This window comes from Delphinapterus leucas, chromosome 10, assembly GCF_059928025.1.
Source record: "Delphinapterus leucas isolate spDelLeu-1000000601 "Yukka" chromosome 10, BTC_Dleu_Yukka2, whole genome shotgun sequence".
NCBI classification, from domain to species: Eukaryota; Metazoa; Chordata; class Mammalia; order Artiodactyla; family Monodontidae; genus Delphinapterus; species Delphinapterus leucas.
This window is the reverse complement of record NC_143138.1, coordinates 77,527,321-77,546,516: the sequence shown is the minus strand read 5'-3', so window position 1 is coordinate 77,546,516 and position 19,196 is coordinate 77,527,321. Positions and strand designations below refer to the sequence as shown.

General features: G+C 48.5%; 1 protein-coding gene across 2 annotated transcripts in view; it reads right to left on the bottom strand.

The window, feature by feature from the left end:
• PTPRG (protein tyrosine phosphatase receptor type G) overlaps nucleotides 1-19,196 on the bottom strand; it is a 731,350-nt gene that overhangs the window by 78,771 nt on the left and 633,383 nt on the right. For both annotated transcript variants that reach the window (XM_022572681.2, XM_022572679.2), the window contains exon 13: nucleotides 12,786-12,918. In XM_022572681.2, the coding sequence (XP_022428389.1) occupies nucleotides 12,786-12,918 (133 nt within the window). The remainder of the gene's footprint in view (nucleotides 1-12,785; nucleotides 12,919-19,196) is intronic.

Below are 19,196 nucleotides of genomic sequence, written 5' to 3'. Positions count from 1 at the left end.
TCTGCAATAAGTGGTGCTGGGAAAACTGGACAGCTACATGTAAAAGAATGAAATTAGAACACTCCCTAACACCATCCACAAAAATAAACTCAAAATGGATTAAAGACCTAAATGTAAGGCCAGACACTATAAAACTCTTGGAGGAAATCATAGGCAGAACACTCTATGACATAAATCACAGCAAGATCCTTTTTGACCCACCTCCTAGAGTAATGGAAATAAAAACAAAAATAAACAAATGGGACCTAATGAAACTGAAAAGCTTTTGCAGAGCAAAGGAAACCATAAACAAGACGAAAAGACAACCCTCAGAATGGGAGAAAATATTTGCAAATTAAGCAACTGACAATGGATTAATCTCTAAAATTTACAAGCAGCTCATGCAGCTCCATATCAAAAAAACAAACAACTCAATCCAAAAATGGGTGGAAGACCTACACAGACATTTCCCCAAAGAAGATATACAGATTTCCAACAAACACATGAAAGGATGCTCAACATCACTAACCATCAGAGAAATGCACATCAAAACTACAATGAGGTATCTCCTCACACCAGTCAGAATGACCATCATCAAAAAATCTAGAAACAATAAATGCTGGAGAGGGTGTGGAGAAAAGGGAACCCTCTTGCACTGTTGGTGGGAATGTAATGTAAAGTGATACAGCCACTATGGAGAACAGTATGGAGGTTCCTTAAAAAAATAAAAATAGAACTACCATATGACCCAGCAATCCCTCTACTGGGCATATACCCTGAGAAAACATAATTCAAAAAGAGTCGTGTACCACAATGTTCAATGAAGCTCTATTTACAACAGCCAGGACATGGAAGCAACCTAAGTGTCCATCAACAGATGAATGGATAAAGAAGTTGTGGCACATATATACAATGGAGTATTACTCAGCCATAAAAGGAAACGAAATTGAGTTATTTGTAGTGAGGTGGTTGCACCTAGAGTCTGTCATACAGAGTGAAGTCAGAAATAGAAAAACAAATACTATATGCTAACATATATATATGGAATCTTAAAAAAAAAAAAAGGTCTGAAGAACCTAGGGGCAGGACAGGAATAAAGACGCAGATGTAGAGAATGGACTTTAGGACACGGGGAGGGGGAAGGGTAAGCTGGGATGAAGTGAGAGAGTGGCATGGACATATATACACTACTAAATGTAAAACAGATAGCTAGTGGGAAGCAGCCACATAGCAGAGGAAGATCAGCTCGGTGCTCTGTGACCACCTAGAGGGTTGGAATATGGAGGGTGGGAGGGAGACACAAGAGGGAGGAGATATGGGGATATATGTATATGTATAGCTGATTCACTTTGTTATCAAGCAGAAACTAACACACCATTGTAAAGCAATTATACTCCAATAAAGATGTTAAAAAAAATTTTTTTAAAGATATCACCAACCCAATAATGACCTCTGGTCCTTCCACTTTCGACAAGCTCCCCTGCAAACAGGATGGCTTAAAATACCATTGGAATAAATAGAACTTGGGAGGAATCTATTTGGTACCGTTTGAACCTCCCTTCTGCCACAAATTTCTCTGAATTCGGTGCTGTTAGACCAATCCGGGGTTTTGCCTTTTCCCCACGCGTTCCTGTCATCTCTGGACAAACACTTTCCTGATTCACAATACAGATGGTGGAATAGTACGAGGGCTCCTCAGATAAGGTGGAGGTAGCAGTTGGCAAGTTATTACCAAATATAAAGTCCGATATTTCGTTTCCCCTTAAAACTTAAATGACCTGAGAATTGGAGACTTGGCTCTAGCACTTGAAAGATGCACGTCTGTCATACTGGAAAATGTTCATTTAATTATATTTAATCCCCAAACCACCTGGGCTATAGCATTTCACACTGAAAGGATTCCTATTCTTTCCAAACTCCATTGATAGAACAGTAAAGATTAACTCCGATATAGGAAGGTTCTCTTTTTTAGAAGTTCTAATGAATCCCATGCAGAACTCTGAATTCAGGTTATGTGATTTCAAAGAACATTTGTTAACTTCTGGTTTACTTGGTGGTTTTCTACTTCTAGGAAGAGACATCCTCTAATTCTCAACTATTAGGTTTTTCTTCTCCCTTAATACAAGCTTTCATTTATTTTGTTAATTATTAGACTCCAAGTTGGGTAAAAGTGCTTGGCGCAGAAACCAAATTAGGGAGGAATCAAAACTTGGGAAAATGATTAAAACGTGTCGGGGTGAGGAAGGGAAGGGGAGGGTGCTGTAATTCAGAACTTCTCGTCTCCCTCTATTGAGTACATTCTGCAACTACAACAACTGTCCTCAAAACCACGCACATACTCAGTGCGGCTACCAACATTAATCCGAGGAAATCACGAGTGTGTGGAGTGTTTTTGCAAATTTTCATAAGAACTTGAAATTTGCAGCTTCCTAAAATATTTAGACTTCCTCTCAACCCTTAGCCCTACTCTGAATTCTGCCAGACTCACTCGGGAATTTTGGAGCGGAGCCGGCTATCTCCGCAGTTTCTCCTCACACACAATCACAGGCGCTTCAAACTACCACCCTGTAAACTGACAACACTCCGCTGAGAAGCAAATGCCATAAAACTAACATCCTGAATAATCGAGGGGGCTACCTGAGCCACCCGACAGGACAGACCTGATCAGCCCTGGGAGAGAGGACACTTAATTCAGAGAAATCCAAAGAAAGGTGTTCGTTATGTAGCAGAGACTGAACATTATAAGGAGTTTCCCTTTTCCTGAAAAGCCAGCTTGGCTGAAAAATGTATCCATTCACTTCTCAACAGAGTGCATCCTGTCTTTTAAGCATCATAGTGTTTAAATGGCAACCTTTAGTGGTGAATCTCTCCCTGCTTTTGTCTAAATGACTACACGTTCCCTGGTTCTAAGAGCTTCAACTGGCATCTCAGGGCCAACTAGACAGCAGGGGGCCGGTTACTATAACAACGGACGGTTCTCTGAATTCTGAAAGGCCCCTGAGTAGCCATTTGGGAAACAGTTATTGAGCAAAAGTTGCCTAGGATCAACCACGTGACCCAGATCTCCCTGCACAGAGCTGCCCAGAGAAAGAAAAAAATAGCTGCCCATCTTCAGGAACAGCTGCGGTCTCTAGAGGCTCCCTACCCCCATGCTTTTAGCATCTCAGAGCAAGACACCACCATGTCATCAGAAACTCAACCCTCCGAGGCAAGCATGTTTTGGCATCATGAAATGTGCATTCTTCTCCCCACTGGCTCCACACGTTGTCAGGCTTTGGCGAGCTGGATTGTAACAGTTATTCCTAATGATTAAAAAAAAAAACCTCTTGAACTATACCTACAGGTACAGGTTCCCCAGAGAGATGAGTGACATGGGCAGTTTACCAGTTTATAAAAGAAAGAATGATGCCCAGAATACAGGTGGCCCCGTGAGCGGTTTGTTTACAGAAAAGATAAAGGTGATCACACAAAGCCACCAAAAAGTACGACTGGGAAACTTGGCTTTTTCTAGACTCGAACTGCATGTAAACCCATCTTTTGATTCGCATGCCCTCCCTCACAAGAGATACAGAAAAGCAGCTTGGTCTGACCCAATGCCTGTGTATGTGCCCCAAATCCCCTCAGAAAGAATTTGAGCCTGCCCACAAAAGTAGACTTTATTTTGCATAGAAGAATGCACATTTAAGTGAAGGGCAGAGACGGGCAGACTGGCGAGCAGGGGACCACAGTTGGCTCTGTGCAGCCTACTAGTGCCACGAGGGATGTGAGAACAGTGTTGTCGATCTCCCTGTTTATCACGAGAACCCAGACAGCTGGGGTTTTAAGCAAAATCTTCCTATTTTCAAAATAATTCAGATTTTTAAAAAACAAGATGTCAGGACTTCCCTGGCGGTCCAGCGGTTAATAATCCACGCTTCCACTACAGGGGGCACGGGTTCGATCCCTGGTAGGGGAACTAAGATCCTGTGTGCTGCATGGCACAGCCAAAAAAGGAAGGAAGGAAGGAAGGAAGGAAGGAAAGAAGGAAGGAAGGGAGGGAGGGAGGGAGGGAGGGAGGGAATGTTTAAAAAAAACCCCCAAAAACAAGAAGTCAGCTACATAAAACAGACCTGGAGGCCGCCAGTTTTTGACCTTTATCTGGGATAACCTTTGTTTACCTGCTCATCTCCTCCATTAACCTACACGCTCCTTGAGACAGGAATTCTGTCTCCTTGCAGCATCTCCAGTGCCCAACACAAACTAGATGCTTGAGAAACGTCTTTGACTGAACAAATGAAGGAAGGAATACACAAGCCAGCTGGGAAGGGCCTCAGGTCAACAAAACAAAACAAAGCCCTAGGTGTGAATACAGCTGACTCTTGAACAACATGGGGGTTAGGGTGTAGACCTTTGCACAGTCGAAAATCTGCATATAATGTAGTTGGCCCTCCATATCCACAGTTCCTCCACATCTGTGATTCCATGGATTCCACCAAACACAGATCGTATAGTACTGTAGTGTTGACGACTGAAAAAAAATCCGAGTATAAGTCAACCCCTGAAGTTCAAAGATGCGTTGTTCAAAGGTCAACTGTACTTCCCAAACATACTAGCTTGTGATCCTGGGCAAGTCCCCGCTTCCGGACACTGTCTTCTTCCTTGGAAGAAGGTGATGCAGTCCCCGCCACCTTGGCCACCACCCATGGCTGCTGTGAGGATTAAGTCACATCATGTTTGCTTCATGTTAATTCACCATTATTGACTGTTGTGATTGACAATGTTTCCCCCTTGCTATCTGTCCACAGTCACGTGCATGGGAGGGATCACTGCTATTACACCATCTCCTTTGTGACTTTCCTGGGGTGGAGGGGGGGAGGGCAAACATCTAAACCAAATCCAGTCATCAGAGAGCACGCACGGAAGCGCCCGCTGCTAGAGCAGATGGGCGCATAGCGTGTGCCCGGCTCACAGCAGCTCTGAGTGTCACGGCTGCTACTGTGGAATCCAGGAGGGATGCGAGCTCCGCTGGGCACATGTGGTCTGCCATTCCTCCATCAAGAAGGGTGTTAGCGCCTGCCCACACTTGACCTGACACGCATCTGTTTGTCTACCAGAGGCTCCGTTATGCCAACTCAAAACCCAGACACATTTGTGGTTTGTGTCCCTTCCTATTTACTACGCTGTCTCCCCCGAACATCCAGGGAAGAGAAAAATTGCAGTGTCAACACAATGCACTTGCTTTCATGAACAGCATTCTTAATGAGGAGGCACCAACAGAGGGCAAAATTTCTGAACATCTAAAGATGAGAGTAAAAGAGAGACCTTCTTCTATCTGCCTATGAAGCTAAATTGGTGTTGACTGATTTACCACGGAATTTACAGACGGCTCAGCCATGGGCTGAAGAGGGATGTGAATTTCTCAGATCAGAAAGTGAAATCCTTCTAATATCAAACTGCAACAAACCTGGGTTAGATGTTACAATTCCCACTTTGAGTTTCCATTTTCTGTTCCAGAGTCTGTGTAGTTAGCTCAGCCCTATCTGAGTGTGAGAAGAAAAGCTGTTTTATACTTCTGGAAAGTTCTTTCCCAAGCTAGAATTACGGTCAATAAGGTGCTCAATTTGTCATCAAGGTACGATAGCACTGATTAGCTGGAACTAAGAACAGAACAGACAGGTGATATTATTCAACATCAAAATCTATTTGGCTTCTAAAACACTTGAAAATACATATAGTTGGTCCTCAAGTTTTCTCCTTTGTGCTTTTGGCAAATCCAAAACATAGGATCTTTTCAACACACAAACATGTGCTATAAAAACAGGCTGTGGAAGGAAGTAAATGCCTCAAGACAAGCTATTCCCCGTCTAGGCAAAACAATGTAATGATTAACACAGTGGGCAATGAGGTCAGAGTGGCTGGGTTCAAATCCAGGGTCCACCAAAGATTAACACTGTGACCTATGATTTTACCAAGCCTCAGTTTTCTGATCTGCAAAATGGATGTAATAATTCCAAGGATTCGAATGTTAATCCGCTTAGCACATGTGTATTATGGTGAATACTCAAGAAGAGATTCTTGGCTGTTTAGGCCTTAAGATACATGAAGCCATGTCAGGGTAAGACTTTCTTTGCTCATCAGAGAGAGAAGAGCTACCTTCAAAGCAATTTTCCTCAAGATTACAGGAAAAATAAGAATTAAAAATATCTTCACAATACTGACAATTCAAAGTGGACGCTCACGTCTTGCTCACAGTTGCTAAGGTATTCTATGGAACAAGTTAATAAATAAACAAGTTGCATGCCCCAGCATACGGACTGGACACCCTGTATATAGCTCTTTTCCCAGCATCAACCTCAAATTATGAAAATCGCAAAGAAACCTTCTCCAAAATTTCCTCTTCTGAGTGGCAGCAGCTGTGCTGCTCCAAGTCTTTTTCAAGAACGTCAGCACATTAATGCCATATAACAGCTTGTCTTGGTAAGACGGGGGGCTGGGGCTCTTGGAACGGCCTTTCTGACTGTAGTCATTCAAAAGGTGCGTTTTGTTACCATCTTCGGGAACAGGGCCAAAATGGCACACTTTAAAAAGTACTGAATTGATTTCTTCTCCCTCATTTCAATTGAAACGATTACAGCTCTGCACCATCGCATGTTGGTATGGGTTACACTATTTAAAAGGCACACACAGGGCACCATTTATAAAGGGAGGCAAGTGGTAAGTGCTCACTGATTTTCCCTTGATTTTTATCTTTATTAGCTGTCCCACCGCCCTGACCCTGGTGCCAAAACGCTCTGCATGTTTCTTCCTAGCTTTACAGCACCTTCTGCATTGTTACAGATTTTACTACATCTCTTCAAGGCAGACCTTTGCAAGGAGACTCGGAGAGGGAACTACCTGTAACATCTCAGCCAACCGTATTTCAAAATAAACTTCTCCCACAAACTCATGTTGCTGCCTGTAAAAATGCTGCTCAAATAGCTCCCAAAAGACTTCTGTATATCTTCCAGTTGACCAGAAATATATGAGGTCTCTACCTATATTTTTTTAGTTTTGGCCAAATGTGATGTAACGAGACTAACAATTGGCCTCCAAAGAGGTCCCTTTCAGGAAACATACTTTTAACCCAATGATGCCAAAGGGCCCAAATATTTAAGGATACTGCTGGCTGTGCTCCACGAATATCAGTGCGCTCCCCAACTTATCGTGTGTCCTTGGGGCTGAGGGGCCATCTGTGGCCAATGGGGAGCAAACAGGAGTGGAGGATTACACTCCCAGGCCATGCAGTTGAAAACTAGGTGCCTCGTCGATTTTTCTATCAATTTTTTCTCCACCACAGGTGGGAAAGGGCTGCCCAACCCGCCTCAGACTTCACACGGTGAGGACTCAGCTTCGTGTGGTTAGGCCGCTGGGTGGCGGGGGGTGTTGGTGGCATCTCCTGCAGCAGCTCCAGCAGCTGATTCCAGCACTGCCCAGGCCGACCACCCTGCCTCAGTGTTGTTTCTGAAGGGGCAGGGCCGTGGGTGGGGTCACATCTTTAGTTACTTAGGGTGAGCTCCTCTGGAATTGTCTCCAAGCCCATTAAGAGTATCACCCAAACCAATCACTAGCTTTATGGTCGCCCTTCCCTTTTTTTTTTGCAGTACGCGGGCCTCTCACTGTTGTGGCCTCTCCCGTTGCGGAGCACAGGCTCCGGACGCGCAGGCTCAGCGGCCATGGCTCACGGGCCCAGCCGCTCCACGGCATGTGGGATCTTCCCGGACCGGGGCACGAACCTGTGTCCCCTGCATTGGCAGGCAGACTCCCAACCACTGCGCCACCAGGGAAGCCCCGCCCTTCCCTTTTTTGGCCCAAAGTGGTTCTGCTCGGTAGGTTCACCTACATTTCTACTATCCTTAGCTCCCAACAGGCAACTTCCAGCTATTTCTAGGATAAGTACTTTGCACAACTGAGATCACGCAAAAGAAGGAATTCTAGAAGGAAATTCCGAAAGTTATTTTCAAGCCATGTGTTAAGCAGTGAACATATAATTGGGAAGTGTGTGCAGTGCTACGATACGATTACATGTCCAGGATAGCATCTGTTTAGATCTGTAAACCTCATTTTCTTTATTGGAGAACAATGACTTCTCTTTAGGCACAGCAGGACCCAGAATTGAATTTGTATTTTTCTCTACAGTCAGGGATCTGATATTCACCGTCTGCCGGGCACTGGAATGAACATTTCCTGGTGCTCAGACCTAATCCTCACATGAACTCACTGGCGCATTTCTTAACTCTGTTTTGCAGAGGAGGGCGCTGAAGGTGATGGAGGAGTCTTGTCTAAGGTACTGTTTCTCCCCCTTTTTTTCATAGGCACCCCCCCCAAGGGGCCTTTATAGACTTTTTTTTCCTAATCACACCCTCCCAATGAAATTTTAATATCAATGACAAACTGCATATCTGTGTATGTACTAGATACGTGTGTGTGTGTGTGTGTGTGTATATCTGTGCTTGATATACAAAAAGTTTTTTCACCTTCCCCAAACCCATTTTCACCGCTTTGGGGATGATCACATTCCCGTTAGAAATACATGCTCTAAGGCAACCCACACGGTGAGGGACTGGTAATGCCTGGCCCCAAATCCAGGCTGTCTGACTCTGGCCCGTGTTCGTACTTCACTTCCCAGTGTTTGCCGCTTTTCGTCTTGCCCTCTCGCAGCTTTGGCCCTTCATACGTTTCCATCACTCTCAGGATACGGCAGTGGCATCGGGGCCTTCGTGATCGGGCCCCTCCTCATGCTTTGTTCCAGCAACACTGAACCACAGGTGCCTGCTTACGAGAGGCTGGGTTCTCTCTCTCCAGCGCCACGCCTCCTTCACTGGCTGGGGACCGCTGTGCTTCAAGGCCCAGCTCGGGCATCAGCTCCCCCAGGGAGCCTTGTCTGACTCCACCCCACTCCCCGGCCTGCTGCAAGTCCTGCCTGCGTGCTGTCACAGCAACTTGGGCTCACTGCTGTCCGTACACTCGCCGTAGTCTTTGTTTACCTGACTGCGTCGCCCAGGGGACCATGAGGGCCTTGAGGGAAGGGCCATCAACCCTAAATCACCAGGCCCAGCACAGCGTGTGGCAGGAACTCCATAAGCGCTTGCCGAATAGGAGCGGCAAGGGGCTCCAATGCCCACAGAATAGTAAAATAGCTTTATTATTCCATAGCAGAACCCTGAGCTGAACCTTCTAAACTCCTGCATGCACTCTTTAATAATCCTGCACTTGAGACAGGATTGAAAGCACCCCTCATTTTTCCAGGGCATGACACACACACATGTGATACCAGAGTCCTAGTGAGAACCCCAGGCTGGCCGCGCTGAGCTCACACGCCTGCCTTGTTTCTTTCCGGCTATTTACACGCATATTTCCCCTGCTATCCAAGTCTGAATTCTCTTTTCTTACTGCAAATCCCTCCCCTCCTTGATTCCGAGTTCTCAGCTTTTGGAGGGGGCACCGCCCTCTTCTGTCTGCCTAGCACCTGCATCCAGTCGCCTCTCTGGGTCTTGATGGTCCTTTGGGGAACCACCCCTTGTCCACCTTCAATGCATGTGGTTTCGAGGGCAACGTCCTCATTTCTGGGCTCCAGAGTTAAATGTAAGACCCAGGCCTGACAAGTCTTCATCTCCGCTGGCTGCCAGAGGGCTCCGGGGACGGGCAAACACCCTGAGTCAGTCCTAAGACATGCCACCTTGGGGTTTAACTGGCACTACTGGAGGAGAGCAATTCCCTTTCCACTGGGATGGGGGGATGTAAGTCCAACATGGGCCAGAGGCCACCATGTGGAAACAGTCAGAGGGCCTTCCCAAGAGAAAAGACCAGACAGACAGAGAAAGTGCAGATCCCAGAGACAGAGGGAGAGAGAAAGAAGCTCACAAAACATGCCGAGCCCCGTTTTCCTTGTTCTGTCTTTCCAAAAGAGCTGGGCCTGATGCTCCGGAACATCCAACGTCACGAATCAACCAAGTCTTTCTTTCCTGTGCTTAAGGCAGTTTGGAAGAGGTCTCTGTCAGCAGTAACAGAAATGGTTCTGACCAGTAGTGGATGAGAACAATGCACGCTCCCGAGCCCACGGCAGGCATTTCAACCAATGTTGGTTCCCTTTCCCTTCCCTGGTCAAAGAAAGCAGCTGAGTCTAATGGTAAGGCGCTGGCACAATAGGCCCACGGATCCCCAAGTCCATGTGACTTAGAGCTGAACATCCATCATGCTCATCCTCCACAGGATTCAGTGTAGAACCAGGTATGTATCTCAGTGGTTCAAAAAGTTTATGGATTCTAGATTGAAGACATCTTGTGTTCAAAACCAGGGCCCACCACTTCCTGCAGAACCCTTCACGAGTCACGTGCCCCACCCCGAGCTTCTGCCCCTTACTTTTAATATGGGGATGGGAACATACAAATGTGTCGTAAGGATCCCAGGAGATGGGGCCTGGCGAGAGCTTGGTACAGCAGCTGGTGCTCAAAAAGGACTCTGTGAACATCAGCAAACACCAACATCGTGCAAGGGACACTAGTGGAGAAGCAATTCAGGGTCCTCGGCTTTCACTTCCAACGGTTTCATGAACCCGTGCAACTGCAGTGAAAAGAGCCCTATATTTTTGATTCAGACTCACTGAGTTTGTCAAAAATATAAACAGTGTGAATTTCTAATGGGAAAAAACACCTTGAATGTAAGGGTCTTGAAAGCTCTCTTTATGACGTTACACAGCCCCTTCCTGTAAGCAGCTTGCCCTCAACATGTCTGCTTGGCCAAATGTCCACGGTCTGCTTTGGTCAGAGTGATCCATTCTCAGGTAGGCAGAGAGCCGAGGTGGGCCAACCAGAAACAACCCTGAGGTTTTTGCTAGAACTATTTGGAACAGGAACTTTTTCACACTGGGGTTGCTAAGGTTACCCAGCCAGGGGCAGCTGTGGGTTCCCTGTGCTCCTTTGTGGGGAGAGTCTGCAACTAAAACCACACGGCACCAAAAGGGGCCAAGAGAAGGGCAGGCAGACCTTTTGTTCCCTCTATGCGCTCAGTTCAACCCATGTTAGGCAGCCTCCCACTTACTAACAGGCTCCAGACAACTATTTGTTTGCAAACCACTGTCCTGGAGGAAGGATGGCATGGAGGTGAGTCTAGTGTTTCCAGGCTCACCCTGAAACACAATATAATCCATCATCTAGCTGGTCTGTAGCACTAACGCGGCTATAGTTAGACGCCTGGGGAAGCCTCGGACGAACGCTTCCTTCTTCTCTTGTTCCTTCCAACTGAAAACAGACCTAGGGACACAGGCCAATCTGTCAGCAGATTCTGTTGATCCCACCTTCAGAATGTATCTATATCCAATCAGTTCTACAACCTGCACTGCTGCCCTCATGGGAGACACCATCACTCCTTCTGGGACCAGTTCAGTAGTCTTCTACCTGGTCTCTCTGCTTCTGCCCCTTGCTCCTCTGCAGTGGTCTTTGCAACACAGCCAAGTAATCCTGAAGTTAGATCACAACACTTCTCTACCAAACAGTACTTCTCTTAGGGTCAAAGGCAATGTGTTTACAATGGCCCACAAAGCAGTACCTGACCCAACTCCCTTCCATCCTGTTTCTTCCTGATACCCTCTCCTACCACTCTCTCCCATTCTCACCTGCTCCGGCCACACCTCTTGGCCATTCCTGGAACATACGAGGCGCACTCCTGCCTCAGGGCCTTTGCACATGCTGTTTCCTCTGCCTGGAACATGCCCCAGATGGAGCCCATTTGACTCCTTCCTCCTTTAGGTCTTTGGACAAATACCACTCGCCAGGTAGGCCTTCCTTAACCACTCTGACCACTCACCACTAAGCCTCAGCATCCCCCCTCTGCTTTCCAGATTTAGTTTTCTCTATTATACACTTACCGCCACCTCCTTTGCTTTATTTATTGCCTGTCTCCCCCACTAAGATGTAAGCTCCATGAGAGAAGAGTGTCTGGCACACCACAGGGGCTCAAAATTCATCAAATGAATGGAAAGAAGGGAGGGAGGGAGGGAAATATGACACCTATTCATCACTGATGAAGCTTGTTAAAGGGCAGAAGCTTCCTACATCAGTCTGACAGGTGAAGGCAGCCAGGCCAGCCGCGTGGGCCAGCCTGCTTCACTCAGTTAAACTGGCTGAGAGAGTGTAGCTGAAAAAACACACAACTTTTAAATAGGAGCTGCAAGCAGGCTTCCCGTGGGAAGCAGTGAGAACCAGTTCAAGGATGCTGCTAACATAAGGATGACTTACCATCAGCCATCTTTATCCTGTGTCTATTAAATGCCACATAACATGATAAACGTTTTCCTATCACCGAATTTTCAGCAAAGGGCTATGAAAAAAATTTTCAGGTCAAGAGGAGCTATTATGCGGATACGACAAAGCGAAGCACGGTCTCAGGGAAACTGGAAATGCTATGAAACTTATTAACTCAGTTTGCGGGTTTAGGAACTAAAGCTCAAAGTGGAAACGGGATTTGTTGCCAGTAAGTAGCAGGCCTGGGATTTGAACCCGGATATCCCTGATTCCCAAGCAAAAGCCTCTCTGGCACTAAATCCTAGAAACTCATCACGAGCGCCTTCATCTCAGTAGTGGCTCTATCCCACCGGCTTCTTGCAGATAAAGCGGATCTCCCAGGTGGCGACACCAGAAAACACTCCAGCTACCTTACCTTTCTGAATGAAGAGGCCATGGGCTTCCCCTCCCCTCGGGCCAGCCACCCCCCCCCCACTCGCCCAGGGCAGCATGCTGACAGCACAACCCAACGCCCACACCCTCTGTGTCAGTGCTGCCTGGTTGACTCACCTCCAGTAAACTAGTACAGCAATGAGAAGGATGAGGCACACGAAGGTCAAGGCTGATACCACAATCAGAGGGACGATCCACTCCATCCTCCCTGGAGAAGGGCGGCTTATCATTCCAGAGGTGTTCTTTTCTGCTGCAAAGAGAAACCATGCCAGTTAGAGGACAGAGGCTAGCCGAGCCGGGGGCTGGGGAGCCAGAGTGTGATGGGGATTTCTGCTCCACTTTTGGGTGGTTTCTGGAGAACAAGGCTACCTGGTGACGGGGGGCAACCTGCAGCCCACGCTGCTTCCCACCGTGTCCCAAGCCAAATGGGACCTTTTCTGCAGGCTGCACCCTGTAATCGCCAGTGGGATGGATTTGCAGGTAGCGTTCAAGATGTTAAGAAGAGTTGCACGGAAGACAGAGACCCAGCCTCACTCCAGGAACCTTACCGTCCCTGAGCAGCCCTTGGATACACTTAAGAAATGTGCTCAAGTCGGAATGTAGCACAAAACTTGCCTGTGGAAAGAGGCGGGGGAGCCTTGCAGGTTTGCCAAGGCAGGAGGGAGGGAGGCAGTGATGGGTTTTACCAAGATAACCGCTGTGACTACAATGGGTATGTCTTTCTTTGTCTGCTTAGCATCTGTTACCCCTTCCTCTAGTAACTGCACCCATTTCTGCTGTGGGAGACCACCTCTCCCCAACAGACAGTCCTGGTGGCACAACCGTCCAAGTGTGGGCCCCCCTAGGCTCCTGGCCAAGGGTAGGGGCAGGACTCAAGCTAAGGCGATGGCGCTCTCACCCCAGAATCTCAACGAGCCACTCAAAGTCTGAGCAACTGCACATCCCAGAAGGAGCACCCAGACTCCTCTGCCTACCAGTTCCCACCACCCAGATCCCCAGATATCCTGTTTTTCCTCAAATATGGTTCAAAAGCTTTTCCTTTGATCTCATCTCCCAGCCACCCCCTCTCCCCATCCTTCTAAAAGCTCTCAGACTGGCCGCCACGCCTCGCTCTCCTCCGAGCGCACGTTGGCTACTCAACAGCAGTCAGTGTGGGGGTTAACCGGGGAAGCATGTGAAATGGTCCAGGATTCTCTCTGGTCAACCAGCGCCTCTTACCCAAGCAGCTCCTCCTGTCTCTCTCAGGCCCGAGGATCTTCACAAGTCCCCAGCAGCCTCAGGTGAGAACCTAGTCTCTTGAACTGTGGGGTCAACACCTGGAAATCTCCAGGTAGCCCGAATGAAGCTCAGATGCAGTGCGGGGCTGGGAAGAAAGAGCCCAGGTACACAGAGACGGTCACGAGAGGCACGCGGCGAGAAAGCGAAGGTTCACTGTGACCGCGAGAAGCCCACGGAATCACCCACAGCTGGCTGCAGGCTGACCCGTGCTCAGCAAGGTTTCCTCCTGCTCTGCAAAAACGAGGCCAGCCTGCAGCCAGCCGCAAGCGTCCGTCTGCTGGATGGACTAAATGCAGGGCTAATCAGGCTGCGTTTCCAAGAGAGAGGAGGTGGGCTGAGCAGGAAAGAGATAACTGTCCCTGGGAGGAGACTGCTAAGGAGGCAAGACCTGGAGTGAAGAAGAAACGGGTTACAGGGTTTTTACTGGCTTTCCTCGAACGTACTGGACCTTGATGCCCTCCTTTGTTTCATGCACAGGCAGGGCCAGATTTATGCCCAGCTCACAGGTAAAAAGACACAGAGGCAGGCAAGTGAGGCACACTCTGATTAAAAATCACAGCAGGGCAGCCGGCGGTTTATAAACTGCCTTCCTAACTGTGCCAGCCCATTTCTCGATATCCCTTGCTCCGCAATTTTTCATCAGGCAGCTATCTGTCAAGCCCCGACTGTGTGTCAGGCACGGTGCTACGGGAGGCGGATGCAGCAGAACATCAGACAGGAACAACCCTGTGCCTGTGGGGCAGGAATTTACAGGGGGAGAAGCAGACACATGACCAAGCAATTAGAAGAAAATGAATGTGATGCCAGGGGAAGCACAACGGGTACAGGGGAACAGCTGTCCTAGCCCAGGAATTCTGGAGGGGCTTCCTGACGTTCGGGTGGGAGCTGAAGGATGAAGGGGAGTTAGCCAGGCCAAGGGCAAGGGCAGATGTGTTCTGGAGAGAGAGCACTGAAGCGGGCGGGGAGGGGGGGGCGGGTAGGAGAGCAAGGGGGGCCGCCAAGATGGAGCGTTAGAGGCCACCTCAGCCAGGGTCTGTAGGCTCAATTACGGGCACCGCTTTTGGGCCCCAGGGCTTGCAGTGGAAATCACTGCAGTATTGTAAGCTGAGGCAGACAAGCATCAGATGTGCAGTCTATCCCGCGATATAATGTTTTAATTGCAAAGCTCTGGCCGCCAGCCACACTTTCCCCCATTGTTCTTGTATTTTTAGATAAAGCAGGGATTTTAATTAGGAATTTATGGGATTTTGATTATGTAGCTCTTACGTGGTATGAGTTAACTGGGTTAGAATGTGTAAATACACGTGGGGCAAGAACCACAGTTGCAAATGAGGATAATTTTGCAGGGCTCCAGCAGGGGGCAGCCCAGCCAGGTAATAATCTGGCTGGCAGTGGGGAATCAATCCCCAAGCCCGGATGGTCCTGTTAATGGAAAATACGGCAGGAGGGCTGACATTACAGGCCACACGTCCAAGGAACTCACTATCTACCGTGGGAAGCCCCTGCATACTCAGGGTCTTATTTCTTTCCTTGCCTTCTTACAGAAAAGGATTCTTGCCTGGGCTACTACACAGTAGGCAGCTATGGGGAGGAGACCGAATGCAAACCCCAGGTCCTTCTCATCCTCAATCACTGAAAAGCACCCTTCACCAAAACTGTCCCTCAGGTTTCACCAGTGAGCTACTTCTCTTTCTAATATTTCATGGTGCTGTTTAAGTTTTTTTTTTTTTTTTTTTTTTTTGCGTTACGCAGGCCTCTCACTGTTGTGGCCTCTCCCGCTGTGGAGCACAGGCTCCGGACGCGCAGGCTCAGCGGCCATGGCTCACGGGCCCAGCCGCTCCGCGGCATGTGGGATCTTCCCGGACCGGGGCACGAACCCGCGTCCCCTGCGTTGGCAGGCGGATTCCCAACCACTGCGCCACCAGGGAAGCCCATGTGTAAGGTTTTTTTGTTGTTGTTTTTGTGAGGGGATGGAGTAGTGAACACATCAGAAATCCTTCTCTGGACAGCCCCCGAAGTGGCGGTTTCTATGGAGGAGAACTCAGGCCGGCAACAACTTGCAGTGTGAGACAGAGACCTAAGGAAACGATTCTGACAGCACTTTAATCTTGGCCTGGACTAATGACCGGCAGCCGGATTTGCCCGGGTCTTTTACATAAAGGTCAGGCAAATATAGGAGTGCTCCTGGATTTCCATGCGGGCATGAGAAAGCTGAGTTCATGTTAAAACCCACAGTACTGCTTTGTCTTCGCAGTACCAGGAGCCTGGAATTTCATTCCATGGCCACACAGTCATATGGAATCTGTGCCTGTCACTCTCCTGAGGAATCCCACACTGCCCTCAGGGACAGCAAAACCCTTCACGAGTGGGCCTTCCTCCCGCCCCATCATTGCCTGCTGCGCCCCCTGCAATGGGTTCCGGTCACACACACCCACCCAGTGACCATGCTGGGCCATGGGCCCACCTCTCTGCCTTTGTCCCTGCTGATCTCACTGCCAGGAACACCTTTCCCACCCCGCCCTCAGAAGCTCCTCTTCATTCCTCAGTCCTGGTTCAGGTGCCACCTTCTCTGTGAAGCCTCCCCAGACCCTCGGTCTGTGCTCTGGAGGGCAGAGTAAAGATCACAGGTTCAAATCCTGGCTCTGCCACCTTCTACGTGACCTCTAACCAATAACTTACATCAGTTTAGGCCTGGAGTTCTTCATCTATAAAACGGGATAAAAGAACCTACTTCATAGAGGTGGTGGGAAAACTTAAGATGCACGTAGAACGCTTAGACGTGTGCCCGGCATTGAGCAAATGCTAAGTAAATACTCTCATTCTCGTCATGGTGGTCGTCACTGTGCACTTCTTTTACGGCACACATCACACTCAATTACAAGTGCTCTTTTTGTTTTGTTTTTTGCGGTACGCGGGCCTCTCACTGTTGTGGCCTCTCCCGTTGCGGAGCACAGGCTCCGGACGCGCAGGCTCAGCGGCCATGGCTCACGGGCCCAGCCGCTCCGCGGCATGTGGGATCTTCCCGGACCGGGGCACGAACCCGTGTCCCCTGCATCGGCAGGCGGACTCTCAACCACTGCGCCACCAGGGAAGCCCTACAAGTGCTCTTTTACTACTTACTGTAAGGTCCCCCAAAGCAGGGCTGATCTTCTCTGTATATAGAACAGCAATAAAGCTCTGTCTCCTACTTGCTATGCAACTCTGGGCAAGTTACTTAACCTCTCTGGGCCTCAGTTTCCTCATCTGTAAGTGGAAATAATAATATTGCTCACTACCTCGTGGGTGGCACGAGGATTACATGAGCTAATGCAATAAAACACTTCGCATGTTGCCTGGCAACCATAAGCACCTGGTTCACATTAACAACTGTGATGATGGTCATCACCATCCCCACCCACCACCCACAGCATCACTAATTATCACCATCACCACCAGCATCCTCTCCCTCTTCAACACCCTAGCACAGCGCCAGGCAGACGCTGAGTGCTCATCGGGTGTCTGCTGAATCGGAATCCCCCTGTAATAAATGAGGGCATAGGTGGCAACCACACAGAACCTCAGATGGGTTCTATGGGCATCAGCAGCAGGGGGCTGCCTGTGAGGAGACGGCCAGCGAAGAGACAGTACCTCAAAGTCTGCCCTGAGACAAGACTGCACTACGCTTCTTGCCATCCTTCAGGAGAGACGCTTGTCCCACTGCCTGACTCAATCTGTGGCCCAGCAGGCCCTCAAAAGAGAAAGCAGAATCAAATAGTGAACTACCAGAAGCTACTAGGGACACCTAACATGCCGCCTGAGCTGGGTATACACTCTCTTCCTCCTTTGCTTCAGTCTCCTGACAACCTTCCCCACGCCAAGGCCCCCAGAGACTAGAACATACTATCAACTTTTCAGAGAAACCAACATCCTGCCCTTCAGAGTCAGGCAGACCTGATTACAAATTCTGGCTTAGGCCTTTCTAGCTGTGTGACTTTGGATAAGTGACTGCCTGTCTCTGAGCCTCTGGTCGCTCCTCTGTCAAAGGAAAACACATGATAACGCTCACCTCTCAGGGGACTTCGAAGGATGAAATGAGATAATCTGTGCAAAGCAGATTGTGCCAGATGCAAAACGAAATCACAGGGCGTCTTGATCAGAAATTATGAAAGAGTTTCAAGAAACGACAGCAGAACATGAAGGCGAACACAGGGCCTTCTGAACACAGGGCTGTGTGACTGCACGGGCTGCATCCTCAGAAAGCCAGACTGGTCACAGTCCCCGCGTCCAGAGAACATTCGTTCTTCCTTTCAACGGAACCAAGCAACGGCGCTGACTGTGATAAAATTAGATGCTCCCAACTGTTAGGAGCAGCTCACTTTTATTCAGAGCTTCACTTGTATCCCAGCTGCCTCCTGAAAGGTCCAGCAGAGCTTGGCCACCCTGCTCCTGGAAGGTTTGCCTCTCTCTTTGATGCCCGAATCCTGACACCAGGACAAGTGCAGGACCTCTGGGTTAATGCACCTCCTTCTTGCCTCCATCTCTGATTTGTCCAGCTGGTTTGGTTTTGCCAGCAGGCCTAGCCCTTTGATTCCTGCCTGCCATGGGTTGTGTGAACTGGCAGCCCACAGATGTGTCTGGCTTGGCACCCCTCCCCCGGGAATTATTAATTAAATTGTGAGTTAGTTGCCAAGATTTAATAAACAATAGCGTTCACAAAAAAAATCAAAAAGGGAATCTTCTCCTGGAGATGTTCAAAACTGGCTAGCAACACAAGTCTGAATTCCCACATGGCAAACATCAGCGAGAACCAAGCAGCACACACTCTCTAAGACAGGGCATGGCTCATCAGTTTGCCACAGTCCTCACTGCTCCCTAATGTCTCACATCAGACCTGCTTTCTTCACTCCTGACTCCTGCTGCCAGCTCCCTCTGGCCAGTCGAATTTCTGTCTGCAGGATGGCACTCTGACCCAAAGAATCAGCAGAACAACGCACACACCTGGGACTTTTACAAAGGCCTTATCATCAAAAGCAAAAATCATGGTTTAATAAAACTCCTGACCAGGATTCTGAAATTACTAATTCAGCTTGAGAGAAGAGGCTGCTTCTGACCAGGCAGCTTTCCCAATTCCATACTTATTTTCAAAGAGATTTTATTTTTCAACCAATTAGAAATGAATCAGACAGTTGCTCCATCCATAAACGTGGGCCATTCCTCTCTGTGGACTTGGACCTTCTTCATACTCTTTCCAGGGCTGCATCTTTCTGGCCT